The 22,677-nt window shown below is 35.0% G+C and overlaps 1 protein-coding gene across 1 annotated transcript; it reads left to right on the forward strand.

The window, feature by feature from the left end:
• The first annotated feature begins 1,331 nt into the window (after positions 1-1,331).
• On the forward strand, positions 1,332-12,637 carry LOC142640457 (BTB/POZ domain and ankyrin repeat-containing protein NPR1-like). Its single transcript, XM_075814564.1, has 4 exons — positions 1,332-2,750; positions 3,283-4,057; positions 9,791-9,988; positions 12,129-12,637. Exons 1-4 carry the CDS (start codon positions 2,208-2,210, stop codon positions 12,398-12,400), a joined length of 1,788 nt encoding a protein of 595 aa, XP_075670679.1. The 5' UTR covers positions 1,332-2,207; the 3' UTR covers positions 12,401-12,637.
• Positions 12,638-22,677: the final 10,040 nt, after the last annotated feature.

The following is a 22,677-nucleotide window of genomic DNA, read 5'->3' on the forward strand; positions in this document are numbered from 1 at the left end:
AGGCTGTGCTGCCTGTGCATATTGTTAAAAAAAAAAATGTTCTCAATATAAGCTCCATTGGTCCACTGTACAAAACGCTGTTCAAAACACTAATGTGTTAAGTAGTTAATAGTAAGTAGGAAAAAAAATGATATAATCATCGTTTGTAGATATGAATTTTTTTTATATTACTAACATGTACTAGGAATGATCCAAAGCAAGATAGTTTTACAAAACTGTGTCATTTAAGTTTATGTGACACAACTATTTATATAATAAATAAAGATGGAATGATAATATGGACTCATTTAGGACTAAAATGAAAATTTTTAAAATTTAGAGACCAAAATGAAAGCATTTTTAAATGTAAATGGGCATAGGTGTAATTTATTCATTTTTTGGAGGAAAAAACTTCTTTTATGGTACCATAAGGTCCATACTTACATTTCTTATTAGAAACTCTTTCAAAAGAGAAAATATATCATGCATCTAGTGCATATATCTCTTCTCTCAAATGAGAATGGAACTCTGTATAAAAGGGAAGGAATATACTCCTGATACAAAATGTATTCTCTCCTCTCAAAGACAAAATTATCTCTTACATATGTGTGGAAGGAGTGTTTTCCTTCATAGTATGTGAACATTGAAAGGTACTTGTGACATATAACATACATATGAGATATCAATCCAACACAAACATACACAAACATCTCAGTCAACTCAACTATTTAGGGTGTGTGTTTAGATACCGCTTATTTGTTAAAAATTAAAAACTTATTACTGAAAACATTGTAGCAAAATAATTTTTAAATATGTGAATAATACCATGGGACCCAAAAATGCTTTGGTATGCGTGAACAGTGCCATAGGACGACCCAGCTAAAAACACAAACGCTGAAAATGCACACCCAAACGCACGCTTAGTAATTAAAAAAAAAAAAGTATAGCCTCATAAGGCCAAAAAAAAAGAAAAAGAAAAAGAAAAAGAAAAGCCCTTAATCAACCAAGCTCACATAGCACTTAGCAGATACAGATTAATTAGAATCATATCCATCCTAATAAATTAAGTAGCTGGGCCCCCTTCCAACGAAAAAGCCAGAAAGAAAGAAAATAAACATGTACGTAAACTACTCAACTATGGCCAGATTGGCAGTAAATACAAAAACCCACAAACAAGTTAACTCCTTAATTCCTATCCACAACACAATAATGACACCACTTTCCATGGAATAACCTTTTTTTTTTTTTTCTTCCTTGTTTAGAGTTAAAGTTTAATTCGAGGCAAACAGAATAATATACATATTTTCTTTTTCCTTTATTTACAAACTTTCTTTCTTTTAATTTTTATTTTCATGTTGTTTCCACGTCCTTTACACGTACTTGTTGGTCAACCTTATTCTTGAGTCACTGTGCTTTTCAGTTTAATCTCCTCCAGTGAGCTTCCGAAACACTTCCTCAAATTCTATCTCTCCCCTGTCTCTCTCTCTCTTTCTGTGTCTCTGTCTCTGTCTATATTCCGCAAAATTCTATTTCAGACATCTGAGCCCATAAATGGTACTCTCCAATAACCTGGCCGCCTCCTGTTCCCACCCCCATCAAATTCGATTATCTGTTCACTGCATCTGAAGCTATAGCTACTTCCCCTGCTGGGTCAACTTCAAGGTGTTTATATGTGTTTATATAAGATCTTTTTACTCAACTTTGCTGCAGATTTTTCATCTTATGCTACTTCTTCTTCTTCTTCTTCTTCTTCATTTTTGTATTTATTGAAGCCAAGTCAAGGGTTGTCCTTGTGTTCTAGTGTTGATTTATAAGTCTCTCTGAACTTTTTTTTTAAGGTGTTAGTAGTTCATATTTGGTTCTTGCTTGTTAACCATGACTAGATTTATGAATCAATCATGGGTGTCTTTGATTTTGGAATAGTGATTACTTAAATCTACGGATAGTTATGTTTGTTTCATTAAAAAAAAAAAAGGATTGGTGAGTTTCAGCAAATGGGTATTGCTTAGAAATTAAGTTCAAGCTCTGGATTTTCAAATATTTTTTTTTTCGGGTTTTTTGTAGCTGTTTTAAGCGTGGTTTTAGGATTTTGAAGTGTTTTCCTCAATTGGGTCATCTTAATTAGTTGTATTATTCATTTGTAGAATTTTGGAGTTACTATATGAGGTCTAGCTGATGATTCCCTTAAGCCTTGTTAGGCCCAAGTAGGATCCCCTAGATTTTAAGCCATGGATAATGGGAATGAAATGTCATCGTCCTTGACTTTTGCTTCGTCATCTTATCTATCAAATGGGTCTAGTAGTCAAAATTTATCTGCAGCTGCCACTGGCTGCTCCAACCTTGACAATTTGAGTCTAAACAAGCTCAGCACCAATCTTGAGAAGTTATTGATTGATTCCGAGTATGAGTATAGCGATGCAGAGATTGTTGTTGAGGACATCCCTGTGGGTGTCCATCGGTCTATATTGGCTGCAAGGAGTCAATTTTTTCACCTACTTTTCAAGAAGGGAAATGGTGGTGAGGTGAAGGAAGGCAAGCCAAGGTACTCCATGTCTGATTTAGTGCCTTATGGTAGAGTTGGATATGAAGCATTTAATGTCTTCTTGTCTTATTTGTATACTGGGAAGCTTAAGCCATCGCCACCAGAAGTATCAACTTGTGTTGATGATAATTGTGCACATGATGCATGCCGCCCTGCTATTAATTATGCTGTGGAATTGATGTATGCTTCTGCCACTTTCCAGATGAAAGAGCTCGTTCTGGTTGTTCAGGTGAGTCGAGCATACTTCCGTTAATCTGTCTTGTTCATGATATTATGCTAATCATTTTGTTCTTGTCTCAAGAATGTGAGCTTGTCTTAAAACTTGTTTTACTAAATGGCTTCAATTGGATATGAATGAAAACAAATTTTTGGAGCACTTGTTAGTCATATCAAAGTCAAATGGTATAACTTTGGGTTCCATAACATGAGTCACCACCAAAGTCACCAATGTGAGAAGTATTGATTTATTTCATGAAACCCAAAATGACCATTAGTGACTTGAGTGATGCATATTACAAATTTTATTATATAAACCTTACAAACTAATATGTCACTAATCACATAAAAGTAATTTACATTTCTATGTATTATGTGGATAAAGTGATATTGATTGCATTTATTTCCATGTCAGTTTGTAAATTGTTTATGGTAAAATTGACTGTAATTTTTGCAAGTAGAGTGACTTAGCAGTTCATTGAAAAGGCATACTGCCATCTCCTCAACTTTAATCTGATTAGTACTCAATGTGCGCATGCATGCAGCGCCGTCTCCTCAACTTTGTTGATAAGGCTATTGTGGAAGATGTTATTCCAATTCTTGTGGTTGCCTTCCACTGCCAACTGAGCCAGCTCCTCTCTCACTGTGTCCATAGAGTAGAAAAATCAGATCTTGACAATATATCTCTTGAAAAAGAACTTCCTCATGAAGTTTCAAAAGAAATCATAGCACTGCGTCTCAAATCTCAGCAGGAGGCCGAACCTATGGTGCCAGAAGTAGTAATGGACCCCTTACATGAAAGGAGAATTAGGAGAATCCACAAGGCATTGGACTCTGATGATGTTGAATTAGTGAACATGCTACTGAGTGAATCTGAAATCACTTTAGATCAAGCTTATGCCCTTCACTATGCTGCTGCATACTGTGATCCTAAGATTGTTAAGGAGGTACTCAACTTAGACTTGGCTGATCTCAACTGTAGAAATGGTCGAGGACATACCATACTTCATGTGGCTGCAAGGCGTAAGGAGCCATCAATTCTAGTGGCATTGCTGAGCAAGGGAGCCTCTGCATCAGAAACTACATGGGATGGACAAACTGCTGTTGCAATAAGTAGGAGGTTAACTAGGTCGAAGGATTACAATGAGAAGACAAATCAGGGGCAAGAATCCAACAAAGACAAGTTATGCATAGATGTCCTTGAGAGAGAAATGCGACAAAGAAGTTCAATGTCTGTATCAATGTCTGTAGACATGGTATTCTCATCACACGTGATAGCGGATGATTTGAACATGAGGCTTCACTACTATGAAAACAGAGGTGACAATTCGTTACTTCTCTCACTTCTCTCAGTTATCTACTTGCTTAATATTGATCAGAATAATTGATTGAGATTTTATTTAGGAATAATTAATGCAATATGATAGTTCCTTTTCCATATATTTTTAAATAAAATCTTACAGTGGACTCTTTCCTAGATAAGTAGCTAATTCCCCTTACTTAGCATTAAAAGAAGAAGAAAAGCTATTTATCCTTTTTCAAGTTTATTGCTGAAAAAAATCTCTTATTAACTTGCATATGTAAACCTTATTTAAAAAAAAAAAAAAAACTAAAAAAACATAATTTTTTTTTTCCAAATAAATAGTATGTTCAGTGTATAAGTGAGCAAATTTAGTATATATATATAGACACACATGCTAGCACTGTGTCTGTGGGATCATGGTTAAAAATCATATTTAAATTAAATAAAATATTCCTATTATATTCTTGAAATCGAAAAGCATAATAGAGTGCAAATAAAATAAAAATAATAATTTAAGTTACATGGTGAAACACATCGTGTAAGGCCAAATTTTTATCAAAATCCAAAATTTATAATAGATTATAATTTATTTGAATGATTTAAAATAAAAAGTGAAACTTGTTTTAATATTCGTAAAACTTTGGGTAATAGAGTTCCAATGGAAGTAATATTTTGAATTTCTTGAAACTTCAGCAATTTTCACATAGTAAATTTTTTTAATAATTACTGTTAGTAAGTAACATGGAAAAAGCACGTTATAAAACATGTAATGCTAACATTGAGTAACACATACATGGCTTAAGCACAGCTTTTAAGACCAAAAATTGTAATATTTGATTAAGATAATTTAAAATAAATATCAATATTCTTTTGATATTTTTATATAATATTTTACTAATAATTTTTTCTCTCTCTCTTTAATCTCTTCTTTATTAACCAAATTCTTACAGCTCATCTTTAATAGACTTTACACAATTGGAGTCTCTTGTTTTTCTTTCCCATCTTCTAATACAAATACCTAGTATCACCAAGCTATGTTGAATAATGGTTATGCTCTCTCTCTCTCTCTCTCATCTTACTATATTTGTAACATCTACTATAAACTTTTCGAGTAAAGATGAAACATATATGGCTAACATTAGGCCCAATTTTTAGAAGGTAATTAAGTGTTAATCCCACTTCTTGAACCAAGTGTTTGTCAAAATCATATCAAATGTAGTTGCAAGTCTAAAATAACATCTCATTCCTCCATACCGTTCTACATGAGCTCCTTCATATCCTCCGCTCTTCTTTCCAACATGATCATTCAAGTATCGTCCAATAAAAAAATCATTTTCTCACTGGTAGCCGTTATATCAATTTATCAATGTCCTTCCAAAACTTTTGCTAAGTGAGTTCTTCTAACCTATTTGAGGAGTGTACGCACTAACTATGTTATTTGAGAAATGATATATCCACAACATTTTTACAATAAATCTTAAGTGGCTTGTTGTTATTGGTTGTTATTATTGGGGAAAAAAAAGTAATCTTAGTATTAGATTCAAATTTGAACCGATAACAACTAATCACCTATGATTTGTTGTAAAAATGTTATCTCCTCTCCTCTCCTAATTAATCTGAACAACTTATTTAAGAATTTTATTTCCCTACCCCAGTTTTATATATTTTGTCTTTTCCTATATATCATAATTTATATATTGCATGTTCATGGAGCACCCATATCCGTTTGTCAAAACATTGGGTCCAATGTAGTATGTCACTAATAGGAGTCTTTGTGAATGTTCCATTCATGATGAAGTACTAAATTTTACATTGGCCAACAACCTAACTTTTATGTCTGAAAGAGCATATACATTTTGCATTGAACATTTGGTGCACATCACTCTCTTTAATGGTTTCTTTTATATGGAGTGAAGTACTCAACTTCACCAAAATTGTCATGGTTGGAGTAGATATCTTAAGTCCATAGCGAAGTTAGATAAATGTCCTTGGTTTTTTAGATGCACTTTATTTATAGGATGAGTTAGTATGGGAGTTAAACATACATGAAGCAAACGTGAGAAGTTTATGGAGTGAATGCATGTGAGAATTCATTAATGTTATGTAATAAGGGCAAAGTTATGGTTACTTGTGGACTATATATACCCCATGCATCCATCCATTTGAAACCAAGAGTGAGGAGGATAAATAAGAATACAAAAGAGTTCTCTTCCCCTTCCCTCTCCGTTATATCTTTTTTTGAGAATGAGTCTCTTCCATTGTGAGTGAAATGTGAGTTTTGAGTGTGTGTAGGCTCACCAAATTTCAACAATATAGAATCAAAGCCAATGGGTTTATGATGAGAATGAGATTGACAACGTGATGGTGTCAATTGAATTTCCTTGGTTTAACGAAGAAAATTTTAGTAATCGAAGTGTTCAAATTGTTAAATATTAGCATTGATACGTCGTGTTGAATATGCTACTATGGATGTGGAAGTGGAAGCATAAAGTATAGAACATAATAACGCATGAGAGTTACGTGGTTTAGCATAATGACCTACATCTACGGAGGAAACCCTAAAGGGCTACATCAATAATATATTAGAGTGTAGTACAAATTTTGTGTTACAATGAACCATAATATGTGTATATATAGTAAACTAAACCCTAAACTAATAGACTTCTAGTATAAGTAGGAGACTTGGCTTGCACACAAAGTAGAATTAGGCTTGGGCCTATGGTAATGGGCTAATATATCTCTTACACCCCCTCTCAAACTCAAGATGGAAACTTGATGAAACCTTGAGATTTGATAAGGTTGAGAAGATCTCTTAAATGAAGTTTGGCTTTGTGATGGTGGTTTGAGGAAGGTAATGGTCTAACAATGTTGATGCTACTTGTAACGGTGGCATGACTATACTGCAAAGTTTTGAAGGCAGCAGTGGGAAGCCAAAAAAGATGAACATAGTGAAAAAACATCGAGGAAGACAAAGATTGCTCTTAAATACATCGTAAGGATAGAAAACCATGGTTAAAGGAAGGTGGTTTTGATACCATGTTAAATATTAACATTGATACACTATGTTGAATATGCTAGTAGGAATGTGGAAGTGGAAGCATAAAATAGGAACACAAAAACACTAGAGTTACGTGGTTCAACTTTACGGCCTACGTCCACATAGAAAACCCTAAATGGCTACATCAATAATGTATTAGAGTGTTAAACAAATCCTGTATTACAATAAACTCTAACATGTGTATATATAGTAGACCAAACCCTAAACTAATAGACTTCTAGTACAAGTAGGAGACTTGGCTTGCACACAAAGTAGAATTAGGTTTGAGCCTATGCTAATGGGCTAATATATCTCTAACATGAATGAAGGCGTTACTCAAATCCTAAGACACATGGGAAATACTAGAGAAAGGTCATGTGGAGTGATAAGATAAAGTATGTTTGACTCTAAATCAAAAGGAAATCGAGCAAAAGGCTCGAAGAAAAATAAACAAGCTCTTACATTGATCTATAAAGGTTTAGAAGAATCAATGTTTGAGAAAGAAGTTTCTAATGCAACTTCATCCAAGCAAGTGTGAGATCACCGAGATATTCTTCAAAATTTTCTTAAAGGAGTTGATAAGATGAAGAAAGTTTGCCTTCAAAAGTTGAGAGACTAGTTTGAAGCCTTACACATGAAAGAATTCGAATAGTTTTGGATTATTTTTAAGGTGTTGGCTATTGTGAATCAATTAAAAAGATAAGGTGATAACTTGAATGGTGCCCATGTGGTTGAGGAAATCCTCTAGTCCTTAGCTTCAAAGTTTGACTATATGGTTGTGGAAATTGAATATAAATATTTGGGACCAATGGCCATTGACTAGCTCATGTGATCTTTACAAGCCCATGAAAAAAAGGCCCAACAAGAAAAAAGTAAGAGATTTTGTAGGAAATCCTTCGGTCTAAGTCCATCTTGAATGAGAAAAGGAGGATATGAGAAAAGCTATAGAGGCTAACGACATAGAGGTGGTTGTGGAAGAGAATACAGAGGAAGGAATGGTGTAGCTCTTATAGTGATGAAGAGAAAATTCCAAATTGACAAATAGCAAGAGAGTGCAGAAGAGGAAGTTTCTCAAAATCATATAGAATAAGGTATGACAGCTAATGTTAAATATTATACTTGTCAAATATTGGCCATTACGCTTCCGAATGTTGAAATGCCATAAACAATATTGAGGAAAAAACCAATTTTGTTGAAGATAAAAATGGAGATGTAGAGTTTATTTTGTTGTTGTCATACAAAAGAAAAGACAAATAAGATATGCACGTGTGCTATCTTGATACTGGCTCTAGCAGCCACATGTATGAGAATAAAAAGTTGTTTTTGGAGTTTGATGAATCAGTGATTGTCAATGTTACTCTCGGTAACTCATCCAAAATTTCAGTGAAATGAAAAGGTAAAATTTTTATTCATTTGAAGAATGGAGTCACTGGTTTATCTTTTATGTTTATAATGTGCCAAACATGAAAAATATTACATTAAGCTTAAGACAACTCCTTGAAAAAGATCGACATTCACTTGAAAAATTGTAGTTGCTTAATAAGAGGCCATCAAAATAATTTGATAGCTAAGGCGCCAGTAACAAGAAATGGAATGTTCTTGTGAAACATTCATATTGATGTAGCTAAATGATTAAAGGCTTGCTTTAAAATTTCTCTTGGCTTTGGCACTTGGGATTGGGGCATATGAATTGGTGGACTACGTGATTTTTTAAATGTAGTTATATTTATGAGATGAGTTAGTTGGATTTAAACATACATGAAGTAAAATTGTGGGAAGTTTATGCAGTGCATGCTTGTAGGGGTTTGTTGATGTTATGTACGAAGTACAATGGAAGTTATGGTTCCTTGTGGAGTATATATACTCCATGCATCCGTCCATTTGAAGCCAAGAGCGAAAAGAGAAATAAGAATAAAAAAGAGTTCTATTCCTCTTCCTTGTGCATTCTAACTTCCTTTGAGAGTGTGAATCTTTTCCATGAGTGGTGTGTGAGTTTTAGTGTGTATAGGCACACCAACTTCCAACAAGAGAATCCCAACCAATGTAACAAATCCTTCAACTTGTTCATGCGCCAATCTATCTTTGACTGTATGTTTTTTTTGAATCCAAATGCTAAGGGTCCGTTTGGTATATGTGTTTAAACACATGTTTTCAGTTTTTAAACAACATTACACCTATTTTTACACATTTTTTCACCCACACATATTTCCAAAAAATACAAACAACTTACTAGAACAATGTTATCAAACAGCCCCTAAGTTTCTTTGGGGGAAACAAAGGACATACTCTTTAAGGTATTGAAATAAGAAAAACATTGAATTCTTGAAGGAATTAACAAATTGAAGTTTTTTTTTTCTTCATTTACAACTAGGGAGGGGAGGTTGAAACCTTGGTTCTTTTAAAAATGATAGTATCATTGAAACACAAGACTCTTGAGAAATCAAAAGCAATATTGTTGTTAAAAAAATAAAAATAAAAATCAATATTATCAATAGTTAAGAATAGCTGCTTTATATTGATACTATCCAATGTGGGACTTTTTTATTACTTAACTAAACACATTTCACATGTGAATATTCCAACAATTTACTAATTGAATATTACTCATGCCCTCCCTATTATTTATGATAATATTTTCCAGAATAAATGAATTTTTTGAATCTCTAGTTCCTATTTTATAATAAAGTGCTAATTTTTTTTTAATATGTTGCAGTGGCATTTGCACGGCTGTTGTTTCCTGCTGAAGCCAGGGTAGCTATGGAGATTGCAGATGCAAATTTAACCTCACCGTACACAGGCCTTTCAGCTGCAAAAGGCTCCAGTGGGAACTTAAGGGAGGTTGATTTGAATGAAACACCCTCTAAACGAGCTAAAAGACTCCAAACAAGACTGCAGGCTCTCCTTAAAACAGGTATTTTCAATTTTATGCAGACTGCATTAGTAAGTGACTTGTTATTCCCAATGATTTCAAAATCGAATGTTAAAACAACAGAAAATTAGAAGAGTTTTGAGGTTTTAAAGTCAGATTGAGGATCAACTGTAGGTTAGATCGAAATGACATTACAAAGTAATTAAAAATAACTAATTAAAGAATACGCAAATTCTATATTGAAAAAACAAGAGGAAAGATTAAAAAAGAGTGTTGCATGTTTTATATTCAAAGAACAAACGAAGATCCTCTATTTCTTCATCTATAAATAAGGGAGAGGTTTTGACAAGAAATGTTGTAAGTCCCGAGTTGAAAAAATAAAGAAAATTGTTATATGAGTTCCTCTATAAGTCTAACATGTTATAAGCCTAAAATTTCTAATGAACCAATTTTTAACCCCAAAAAAAAAAAAAAAAAAACCGGATATATCAGACTATATACTTAAAAGATTCAAATTTATAGGTGTCATAGAATTGTAGAAAGTGGCTAATGATTTTGTAATTTAACTGGTTGGCACCTTCTAGTGTTTCCCACTGAGACATTTAGAGATTAAATCTCTCATTTCCAAATTATTGAATTAATAAAAAAAAAATGGTTAGCTAGCTTTGTTGCTAGAAAAATACAAAAATGTGGCAAATACTTTTGAGCTAAGTCCTCATTAAGCCTATAGAAATCTACTTTTTTTTTTCTTTCCCTTGCTAGATGATAAAGAGCTGTAATTTAAATAAATTTAGTTGTAATTTTTCTCATATATATCTGAAATATTTATTTTCTGCCCATTCCTTCCCTTTAAATTAAAGGGTATGCTTTTTGTGATTCTATGGTTTATAGTTATTTTTTTCTTTTTGGTTGAGTGATTCTATGAGTTAAAATTAAAGGAGAAATAGAAAAATCTAGATAGAATAGTAGTGATTGGAAGCAGTGAGAAAGAGAAAGAACACAGGAGAATTTACGTGGTCTGACGTTTGATTGTCTATGTCTCAATATAAAGCCCTAGCGACTACATCTTTGATATATATGAAGTGTGTTGTACAATGAATCTGTAGGGTATATATAAAGACTAGTTAGGGTTAGATGTATATGAACTTATTACATAATTGGGCCTCTTGGACCAATACATAAAATGATGTGAACTGATTATATATCTTTAACACTACGGTTTATGGTTTTGAATGTAAAAGCATAGTTACTGAGAAAACATTATTGAAAAATGAAAACATGGACATTTGTAATGACAGGTTCAATTGAAGTTGCCGCTTTGTTCTGATTTACAGTTGTAAATTCTAAATGTCTTCTTGGGGATCAAATATATCATCTAAATAGGGAAAAAAAAAGAAGAAAAGAGAAAATATTAGAAAATTTCCATTATCGTCTAGGAAGGAAATACAATATGCGAGTTAGCACTCTGGCTGCCAAACTAACAGGGTGAAGTAATGGAGTCAAGTTCTAGAAAGCTCACAGTTAAAAGAGTCTTTAAACAATTATGTTAAAGATATTAGGATTCAAGAAGTCTAAGTTTATTATAATCACAGGCTCACAGGTTCATCAGTTGAAGTTGCCGCTTTGTCTCTGATTTATAGTTGTAAATTCTAAACCCCTTGGATCAAACATGTCATCTAAATAGGAAAAAGAAAAGAGAATAATGAAAATATGAGAAACTTTCCATAATCGTCCAGGAAGCAAATACAATATGCGAGTTAGCACTCTAGCTGTCAAACTAACAGGGTGAAGTAATGGAGTCCAGTTCTAAAAAGCTCACAGTTAAAAGAGTCTTTAAAAAATCATGTTAAAGATATTAGGATCCAAGAAGTCCAAGTTTATTATAGACCCTTGTACTTATGGGACAAGAAAATTAATTGTAGTCTCCTAATTCTACATGTACTTATACATTTTATAGGTCTAAGAGTGTTAAAGATATTATGGTCCAAGACACCTAAGTCTATTATAAATCCACTAACTTGTGAGACCCGAATAGTAATCTTTGTCCTACGTACTTGGACAGTTGGACCTTTTGCGCCATAATAATTTTTACCAATCAAATGCAACTTGTACTAGTTACCCCATGTTTTCATAACATGATCATTCTCTTTGAGCTAACTAATTGAGTTGATGTAAATGGCAGTGGAGACGGGTCGACGCTACTTTCCCCATTGCTCAGAAAGGCTAGACAAGTTCTTGGAGGACGATGATATGCCTGATGCTTTCTTCCTTGAGAAAGGGACTCCTGACGAGCAGAAAATGAAGAAGATGCGTTTCATGGAACTCAAAGAGGATGTGCAGAAGGCATTTTACAAGGACATTGCTGAGAGTCGTTCAGGTTTGTCATCATCTTCGTCATCCTCATCTTCTCCAAAGGAGAAGGCGGGAGCTAATCACAAGGTTAGGAGAAAATGAAGTTTTATGTAAATTGTATTATTCTTGTAACCCATAAGAGTTTACTAAATTTTTATTCTCATAGATCATATTCTTACAGAGCCTTGGTTCTGTTCTTTATTGTAATAATATAAGGACAGGAAACCTACACTGCTCAATAGGAGTGCTTTTTTTTTTGGATAGGATCTCAATAGGAGTACTTGTTAAAGCTATGTGGCTTGTGAAATCATATAAAGTATAATAGAAATGCTGCGAAAATGCGTGCCTGTCATTTTCTTTGGGGAGTTCGTGATTTCGGTGCCAATAGTCTAATAAATTGTTTTTTTTTGAGAAACCAGACAAAGCGCCTGGGAATTTATTCCAACAAAGAATTAATGAACATCAAATAAAAGCAGAGGTGCAATGTCCTCGGATAAGTCTTCTAACCAGACTTCTAAACCCTTACAATTCTTTGCCTTTTTGGCTAGTGCGTCTGCAACAATGTTGCATTTACAATTTCCATGACAAAAATTATAAAACTCTAAACCTGCAGCTCGGAGCCGTGTATGAATCTTCCAAAATATTCCCATAAACAGAGAAATCAGAATTCCCTTCGGAAATGGCTTGAATAACCTCAGCAGAATCACCCTCAAAGGTCACCTTCCTGGGTCTGATTTCTATGGCAAACTGAACAGCCCTTCGACAAGCCAGAGCTTCCAACTCAGCCGCAGATGAAGAGAGCGGGACTGGCACAGTCACAGCTCCAATAGCATTGCCACCACAATCTCGAATAATTACCCCGATGCCCGCTGAGTTAGTAGACTTGAACACGCCGCATCAAAGTTAGCTTTAAAGATATTTGGAGCAGGAGGCTGCTACTGGGGAATTGGAGCAGATACAGGAGCTGGTGTGTTGTTATCCTGAGCAGACAGAAATTCTTGGAGCAGATTCCCCGCCCTAGAACAGATGCTGGCTATAGGCTGCATAGGGTGGCCAAATTTGAGAGCATTGTGTCGACTCCAAAGGCACCAAGCCACCATGACAAATATCTCCTTTCTGAAATCCTCCTTGACCTGCAAAAAACCAGCCAACAATTCTTGAGACATTAGATTGGAACTATCTGCAATGTTAGTACCATTACCAGCCACTAGCATCTTATAAGCACTGCTAGATGAAAACATAACAGATGGAGTCAAGCCCCAGATACTGCGATCAGGGGGAAGTCTGTCGTTCAGTGAGATACCAAGGATCACCAAAGCTTCATCATCATGTGATAGAAGCAGACGCTCCACCATATCTGATTTCCATATGCCCAGCTCAGAATTGATGAGGGTACTCACCTTAGTTTCATGAGAAACAGAAGGAAGGCAGTAGTCCTTCTAGCTCTAACCGGTAGCCACTTATCTTCTTTAACTCGAACTGACTGCCCATTCCCGATTCTCTACACCATACCTTTGCGGATAACATCTCTAGCACTCAAAATACTCTTCCATGCATATGATCCAATGGTGGTTCTTTAGCATCCACAATTGAATAGTTCGGAAAAAAATCTTGCTTTAAATGGCATAGGGAGTCTAGGTTATTAATCATGCGCCACACTTGTTTAGCTAGAAGAGAATCATTGAATTTTTCAATCTCCTTGAAACCTATACCCCTAATTTCTTTCGCTTCACACAACTTCTTCCAACGAACCCAATGAACCTTCCTATTATCCCCATCGTAACCCCACCAAAACTTCCAATTCCTTCACCAAACCCTTAGGAAGGTTAAAGCCACTCATAGTGTACGTCGGAATGGCTTGGATAACCAACTTGATTAGGACTTTCCTACCTGCTTGAGAAAGGAGTTTCTCTTTCCACCCTTGCAATTTTTTCCATACCCTTTCTTTGAGGTAGATAAAACTTTGCTTCTTAGTACGACATTCTAGTGTTGGCAACCCTAGGTATTTCTCATACTAACGAATGGATGGAACACCTAGAAGATGTTGGATACAAAGTTGGAGGTGTGGTTGAGTATTAGAAGTGAAAAAGATATTGGTTTTGTCCCTGTTAATTTTTTTACCCGAACCTTTTTCATAAACCAACAATAAGTCAATGATTTTCTGACACTCTTCTTCCTTGGGCTGGCAAAATAATACACTGTCATTAGTAAAGAACAAATGGGATACCCGCGGGCCATTGCAACAAATAGAAACCCCCATGATATCACCATTCACCTTAGCTTTCTTCAACAAACTTTGCAAACCAAGAGCACACAATAAGAAAAGGGCGGAAATACTATTTTCGTTCCTATATTTTCATTCTATTCCCACTTTGGTTTCTACTTTTTTTTTTTAATCTATTTTTAGTCCCTAGTTTGAAAAACTTGTTTCGATTTGGTCCTTACCATCATTTCTCTAACGGAAATATCCTATGTGGCTAATGGGATGCATTGTTGACACTTAGAATGCTTACGTTGCTATTAAAATAATAGTAAAATTCTTTTTAATTTAGCATTTAAATAATGTCACATTAGCATTTTAATATTTCAAAAAACCACGTCATTCTTTTTCCTTTTCTTTAATTATTTTGAAATAAAATAAAATAAAATAAAATTTTAGTAATTATTTAATTATTTAAATAATAATTAAATAATCAAAATAAAATTTTCTTTTCTTTTCTTTTCATTTTTTTTTGGAAGATTAACGTTAGTTTATGTTCTTTTTGTTCTTATTGTTCATGTTCTTAATGATTTTAGTAAATTAATTTTTAGTTTCTTTTCTTTTCTTTGCTTTTCCAGTACTTTCTTTATAACCAAACAAATCAAAATTCAAAACTTAGATAAAACAATAATCAACACTGTTAGGTTCTAATACATTAGAGTTCTAATGTATTAGAACTCTAATGTGTATTGTTGGTAAACCATGATCAAAACAGGTGTTTAGTCTTGTTTTAGACTTACTCAAAGTATGTTATTTATGTAAAGTTGGAATCGAGTTAACTGCAGAAATTACTGTACATTTCTGCCTGACTCGATCGATCGAGAATTAGACTCGACCGATCGAAAGTCGTGCAGATTTTTTTTTCTGCAGAATTTTCAACTCAGCCCTAAGCCCATATGACGTGTAGGGTTTTATGTTTTGCCCTAGGTATAAAAGGCAAACCCTAGCCACGTTTTTGGAGTTGCTCATATTGTTATTTGTGTGAATCTCTTGTGAGATCTGAGAGGTGCTTGCCTTCACACAAGCTTAGGATTATCAAGAAGGAGTTTTCTTCAAGAACTTGATGATCATTCAGTTGCTGCCATAAGAGCTTAAAGATACACAAGCGGGAGTGCCTGTACTTGCTGGAGAATCTAAGAAAGAAGGAGTCCGTGGTCTCGGAGCTTGCACGTGGTTGTGTCAGTAAGTTTTCTACTGGTGGGTAGCAATAGGATGTTAGTGGTCTAAGTCGCTATTGTACACCTTCGATTCTTTCATAGTGGATTTAGGTTTACCTTGAGGATAGTTAGGTTAAATCCTCCCTAGGTTTTTTACCGGTTTGATTTTCCTGGGTCATCATATATTTGTGTTTTTATATTTCGCACTTTGCATTGATATGATTATATGATTGTGTTAACCTAGATCTGAAATTTGGAATAAGTAATAAATTGGCTAAATAACTAGGTTAATTTGGTTGTGTTTAAGGGGTCTAAACAACTCTACAAGTGGTATTAGAATGGGTAGCTCTTGTGTGTAGATCTTTTGATCTCTAAGTTGATCCTTGACTCCTGTTGTCATGGATTTTTGGAATATCTTTTTGCATATATGTCAACTTGTTTACTTGTTGTTTTTGTCTCTTGTTACTGTTGTTAAATCTTTCCTTGAGCATCTTGATATAATTGCATGTGATAATAATTATTTGTGTTATACTGCTTTAACCGCCTTAAAGGCACGTGATTCTTGTCTTTGGTATTTGGATAGTGGTTGTTCCAGGCATATGACAGGAAATAAAGTTTTATTCAAGACTCTCTTTGAAGGAAAGATTGGTACAATCACATTTGGTGATGGAAGCAAATCTATGACCAGAGGCATTGGAATTGTGGACATCCCAGGGCTGCCGGTTTTTGAAGATGTCTGGTATGTTGATGGGTTGAAGGCTAATTGCTCAGTATTAGTCAGATTTATGATAATAGGCTGAATATTCTCTTCACCAAGTATGAGTGTGAGATACTTGATGGAGGAGGTGATTGTATGTGTATTGGTGTAAGAATAGCTGACAATTGTTATGGTATAACACCAAGTATAAGCAACAAATGTTTTAGTGCAAAGATAAATCAAGTTGACTTATGGCATCAACGGTTGGGACATGCAAGTCACAAGCAATTAGAGAAGATTTCCAAGTGTGATGCAGTTATTGGTTTGCCCAAGTTTGAGAAGATTGAAAAATGCATCTATGGACCATGTCAGATGGGTAAACAAGTGAAGTCCAAACATCCATCTATAATTGATGTTCAAACTACTAGACCTCTAGAGTTATTACATATTGATCTCATAGGTCTTGCCAGAGTCCTGAGTTTGGGTGGAAAGAGGTATATCCTAGTGGTTGTGGATGATTTTACTAGATATACATGAGTTGTGCTTTTGAAAGATAAAGCTGAGCCTCCTGAAAAAATGATTCATTTGTGCAAAAAATTGCAAGTTGAGAAAGGTACCGTGATAGCCAGAATTAGAAGTGATCATGGAAGAGAATTTGAAAACTCAAAACTGGCTACTTTTTGCAATGATCAAGGCACACATCAAGAGTTCTCTTCTCCTAAGACACCACAGCAAAATGGAATAGTGAAACGAAAGAATAGGGTTGTCTAAGAGATGTCACGTGTCATGCTACACAATAAGAAGATGCTTAAATCCTTCTGGGGAGAAGCTGTTAATACTGCTTGCCATACACTCAATCGGGTGTATTTCAGACCTGATTCCAAGCAAACTCCCTATGAACTCTGGAGAGGAAAGAAACCCATTGTCAAATACTTCAGAATTTTCGGTAGTGATTGTTACATTCTGCGTGATAGAGAGAACCTCGAAAAGTTTGATGCAAAGAGTGACAAGGGTTACTTTCTAGGATACTCTTCCACTAGTAGAGCATACAGAGTGTACAATTTGAGAACTAAAACAGTCATGGAGTCTTCCAATATTGTGATCAATGATGAATTGTGTTCAGAAAGTCTTTCAGAAAATACTTCTCCAGTTCAAGAAAAGATCATAGAAGCTGATGATTCACTACCTGATGATTATGTGGGGAAGCATACTGAGGAAGAGCTGATGTTGTTGAATGATGCAGTATCTGTACCATTAAGCTCAGAACCATCCACACCGGTTCACGAAACTCAACAAACACAAAGTGAGCTTAGTCCTCCATCTGAACAGAAAGGTACCTAAACATCTCTGGTCAAAGGTCCATCTTCTAGAGTTAAGTTAAATCATCCTGCCACGAATATATTGGGTAGTCTGAATGATAACATGAGATTGAGATCCAAAGCCCTGAATGTAATTACTCATACATGCTATCTATCCCAATTTGAACCGAAAAAGGTGGATGAAGCCCTTCAAGATGCTGATTGGGTTAATTCTATGCATGAAGAACTTCATCAATTTGTTTGGAATGATGTGTGGGAATTAGTTCCTAGACCAAAGGGAGTCAATGTCATTGGAACTAAGTGGATTTTTAAGAACAAGTCTGATGAACATGGTACTGTTATCAGAAATAAATCAAGACTTGTTGCTCAAGGATACACACAAGTGGAAGGGATTGATTTTGATGAGACTTTTGCACCGGTAGCAAGACTGGAATCCATTTGGATACTTTTGGCCATAACAAGTCATCTGAATTTCAAGTTGTATAAAATGGATGTTAAGAGTGCTTTCTTGAATGGTATGTTGCGAGAAGAGGTATATGTTGAACAACCAAAGGGTTTTGTTGATCCTTACAGACCGGATGATGTCTACAAGTTGAAGAGAGCTCTTTATGGTTTGAAACAAGCTCCAAGGGCTTGGTATGATAGGTTAACTACATATCTCACTAAGCATGGATTCAAATGAGGATTTGCACATACTACTCTTTTCATTCGAAATCATAAGAATTATTTTGTTGTAGCTCAAATATATGTTGATGATATTGTTTTTGGTGCTACTAATGACTCTCTTGCTAAATCTTTTGCAGATGAAATGAAGGTGATATTTGAGATGAGTATGGTTGGTGAACTGACTTATTTTTTGAGATTATAGGTAAAGCAAACGGATTCGGGAATTTACATCAACCAAGCAAAGTATGCAAGAAATCTAGTCAAGAGATTTGGACTTGATAAGGCTGCACATGCTAGAACACCAATGGCTGCAAATGCAAAACTAACCAATGATCTGTCAGGTGAGTTTGTTGATGTTACATTATACAGAAGCATGATTGGTTGTCTTTTTGTATATAACTACTAGTCGGCCTGATATTGCCTTTAGTGTTGGTGTTTGTTCTAGATTTCAATCTAATCCTAAGGTTTCACATCTAAATGCTGTTAAACGGATCATTAAATATGTTGGTGGAACTTGTGATTATGGATTGTTTTATAGCAAGGAGTCTAATCTCTCTCTTGCTGGTTTTTCTGATTTTGATTGGGCCGGCAATGCCGATGACAGAAAAAGCACCACTGGTGGGTGTTTTTATGTAGGAGCTAATCTTGTTGCTTGGATGAGTAAGAAGCAAAATTTTTTCTCTGTCTACCGCAGAGGCAGAATATATTGCTGCTGGAAGTTGTTGTTCACAGCTTCTTTGGATGAAAAAGCTCTTGAATGATTATGGAATATTACAAGACACCATGGTTGTTTATTGTGATAATTCTAGTGCTATTGATATCTCTAAGAACCCTGTTTGACATTCTAAGACTAAGCACATAGAGATTAGGTATCACTTTATTAGGGATTTGGTTGAAAGGAAGATTGTTGTTTTTGAATATATTCCTACTGAACGACAAAATGCTGACATCTTCACCAAACCACTTGATGGAAGTAAGTTTGAAGCACTTCGTCAAGTAATTCATGTGATTCTGTGCCCCTAGTCTTTCTTGGTCTTCATGATCCTTGTGCTTCATTGCTCTACTCTTTGTGACCATTTTTTTCTAGGATTTGCATTGTATAACATTCATGCATTTCATTCTAGGTTTTTGTTTGTTATTCTCATAATAATAAAAAAAAAAAAAGGGGGAAAGGGGGAAGCAAAATGTGTTTTGCATGTATTTTCTTGGTTTTGAAAACAAGGTTGATCAATTTATTTTCACATAACATGTCGTTGTACTGTGTTTAGCTTGGATGAGCTTATTTCTTGCACTTTACTAGTTAAAGCTTTGTAGTGCATGTTGTGTGGGAAGATGTTTGTAGTTTTTAACTACTTTGTTATGATCTTGAAGTCACATGTTTTTGACTATCGGATTTGAACTTTTTGAGAAAGGCATAAATAACCATCTCACCACTGTTTACAAACCAATCATGAACACCTTAGTGCATATCGTAAGATTTTGTACTCATGAAAGTGTAGCACATACATAAAAAGAACATAAGGTGTAGCCTCGGTTTATATAATTAAAATTGGTGTGTACATTATTGGGCTTAATGCTAAATCAAATAAATAAAATTGGTGTGTACAATATCCCGGCTATTTTTAATAAGTTTCTGAACAATTAAAATCTGTGTGTACAATATGAGGCAAAATCAAGAAACTTACATGATTGCAAGCTTATGATCTAGGAGATGTGAGAGTTATATGATGTAACTCTTTAGGTGATAGTCTCTTTCAAATTCTTTGTGATGAATTTTGTAGACTTTGTCATTGATTTCCATTTACATATCACCTCACATGTATCTCAAGTTTTTGCTAGTTGCACACACTACACAAGTTATTCTTTGCTAAACTTTGTAATATTATTGTGTGTGTTTTTGGTCTGACCAACAAAGTTTGAAAATGCCTCGAGTATTATGCAAAATAGATTTGATGCTTGAGAATTCAAGGAAAATGTTTGGAAATCTTCATTTTGGGAAAATTGGGTTCAAAACTTGTGTTTTTGAAAAGCATTTCATCTCATACTCATGAATTTTATTCATAATATTCAATGCTTTGAGGAGTTTTTGCATCAAATTGCTCTATTTTTTCAAAAACTATGTTTTCCAGAATTTCGACCGGTCAAATCTATTTTTCGATCGATCGAAATTGCGATTAAAATTTCTGGTCAGCCTCTGTTTTTTTCGATCGGTGCTCGATTGGTTTTCGATCAATCGAAGCATTTTTGACCGATCGAGTCTATTTTTCGATCGATCGAAAATCGTGTAGAGACTTTTTAAAAAGATTCCTTTTCACGTGTTCTTTTCACTTTTCAAAAAGTTTTTCGGACCTAACCATATTTTGGGGTTTTTGATGAATCAAGCCATATTTTCTGAAATTGATCAATGGGTTTTTTTTATACAATGCTATAATCATGCTCTATAGTGTTTAATTTGATCAATTTGGTGTTTTGTGAAGAATTGAAAATTCTAGGGCTTGTTTTGATCCGAATTGGGGTTTTTGTTCCAATTGAGTTTGATTGATGAAATTGACTTGTTAGTTTGATGAAATTGATAATTATAAACTGTTATCAAACTTGTGTGATGATCAATTGGTCAATTGAGTATAATTTCTACAAGTGGTTTTTCCAAATTTTTGGAGTTTATGTTTTAAACTCTATACTCAAGCCAAATTTTTGTGATTCTAAACTTCAAATTTGAACTTGTTGTCACCGCATTAGAGCATGCATCATAATCATTTATCTGTTCATGCATCATATAGGTTTTTTTTGTTGTACTAACTTGCAGTCTGCCCTTGTGTTTTTTTTTTTTTGTTCTTTCTCGTGTGTCTCTGTTTCTAACTCTAGCATTATGCCTAGGAAGACTAGAGCCCATAGGTAATCCACCTCTACCTCTAACCCTTCCTTTGAGAGTGACAGATTTTTGAGTGCGAAGCACCAAGAGACCTTTGAGACCCTTAACCTTAAGAGAAAGATTTGGGTTGAGCGTAAGGTTCTGTTAGATGAGCTTGATCCTGCCATTAGGGCAAACTTTGAGCGTCGAGGCTGGTTGTCTCTTTTGGATTTTGATTCTCCTCCTTCAGCCATCTTAATTAGAGAGTTCTATTCGAACTTCTCTATTCACCCTTATGATTTTGGCACTCTTGTGAGGAGTTGGATTCGTGGTGATGAGTACACCATTACCCCTTTGATAATGGCTGATGCTCTTGGGGTGCCTTTTATTCAGCATCCTGTTTACCCCTATGATGTGTCTCCTCCCCTAGACGACATCATGTCATACATCACTGGTACTTCTATCCGGTGGAGTTCTGATCCTCGAATCACTTTTGCTGAGCTCACTGAGTCTACCTATCTTATCTTTAGGATAACGTGTCATTCCTTGTGGCCTATTTCGCATCTGCACACCATTCCTATGGAGCGATGTGCATTCTTGTATGCTCTTGTTACGGATGCTCCTATTAGTTTTCCTCATCTGTTTCTTCGTTCTTTGAACGAAGTTTATAGGCGTTCCTCTACGGCTCATGATCTTTTTCATCCTATTTTCATTCATAGGATTTTGTTGTTTTTAGGTTTGTCTGACTTCCCTGCTTTTGAGCCTGTACATGTTATTGCTCCCATAGGTGCCACTTTTCATAGGCAGAGGGCTACTCAGATGAAAGAGCGCTCTAAACGTCCTAGAGTTGAGTCTTTTAGTACTGTACCCCCTTCTACTTCTACACGTGTTCATCTGGTGAGGAATCTACTGATCCTGTAGGTGCTGCTGCTGCTGATGTTCCTCCACCATCGACTTCGGATGACTTTGACATTCGTCGTACTTTGGAGTCTGTCGTGACCGTTCAGGCGGCTCATGGCATATTTTGGTGGACATTTTGGATGAGATCCGTGCTTTGCAAGCAGATTTGGCGCTTCTTCGACATTTGTCTTCATCACCTCCTTTTGATGATGGATTCTGATTTGTCCTTTGGCATTCCGTCACAAAAAGGGGGAGTAGAGTAGAATTAGATTAGTTTGTATCTAGTCAGGGGGAGTTTTGAGTTTTGTTGACTTGGAGAGTTTGAGATTTTGTGAGCTTGTGGAGATTAGATTGTATCTAGGTGCTTCACTCTGTGCTTATTGTTTTTTGGCTCTTGATGTATTCTTGTTAGGGGGAGTTTTTTTTTTATGTTTCTTGTTTCACTACTTATAGACTTATGATTATGAGTTATTCATTGATATTTGTCTATATTTTGCGTTTTGTGAAATCAAGATTTTTATTTTTGTTT

The sequence above is a fragment of the Castanea sativa genome, chromosome 6 (genome assembly GCF_040712315.1).
Source record: "Castanea sativa cultivar Marrone di Chiusa Pesio chromosome 6, ASM4071231v1".
NCBI classification, from domain to species: domain Eukaryota; kingdom Viridiplantae; phylum Streptophyta; class Magnoliopsida; order Fagales; family Fagaceae; genus Castanea; species Castanea sativa.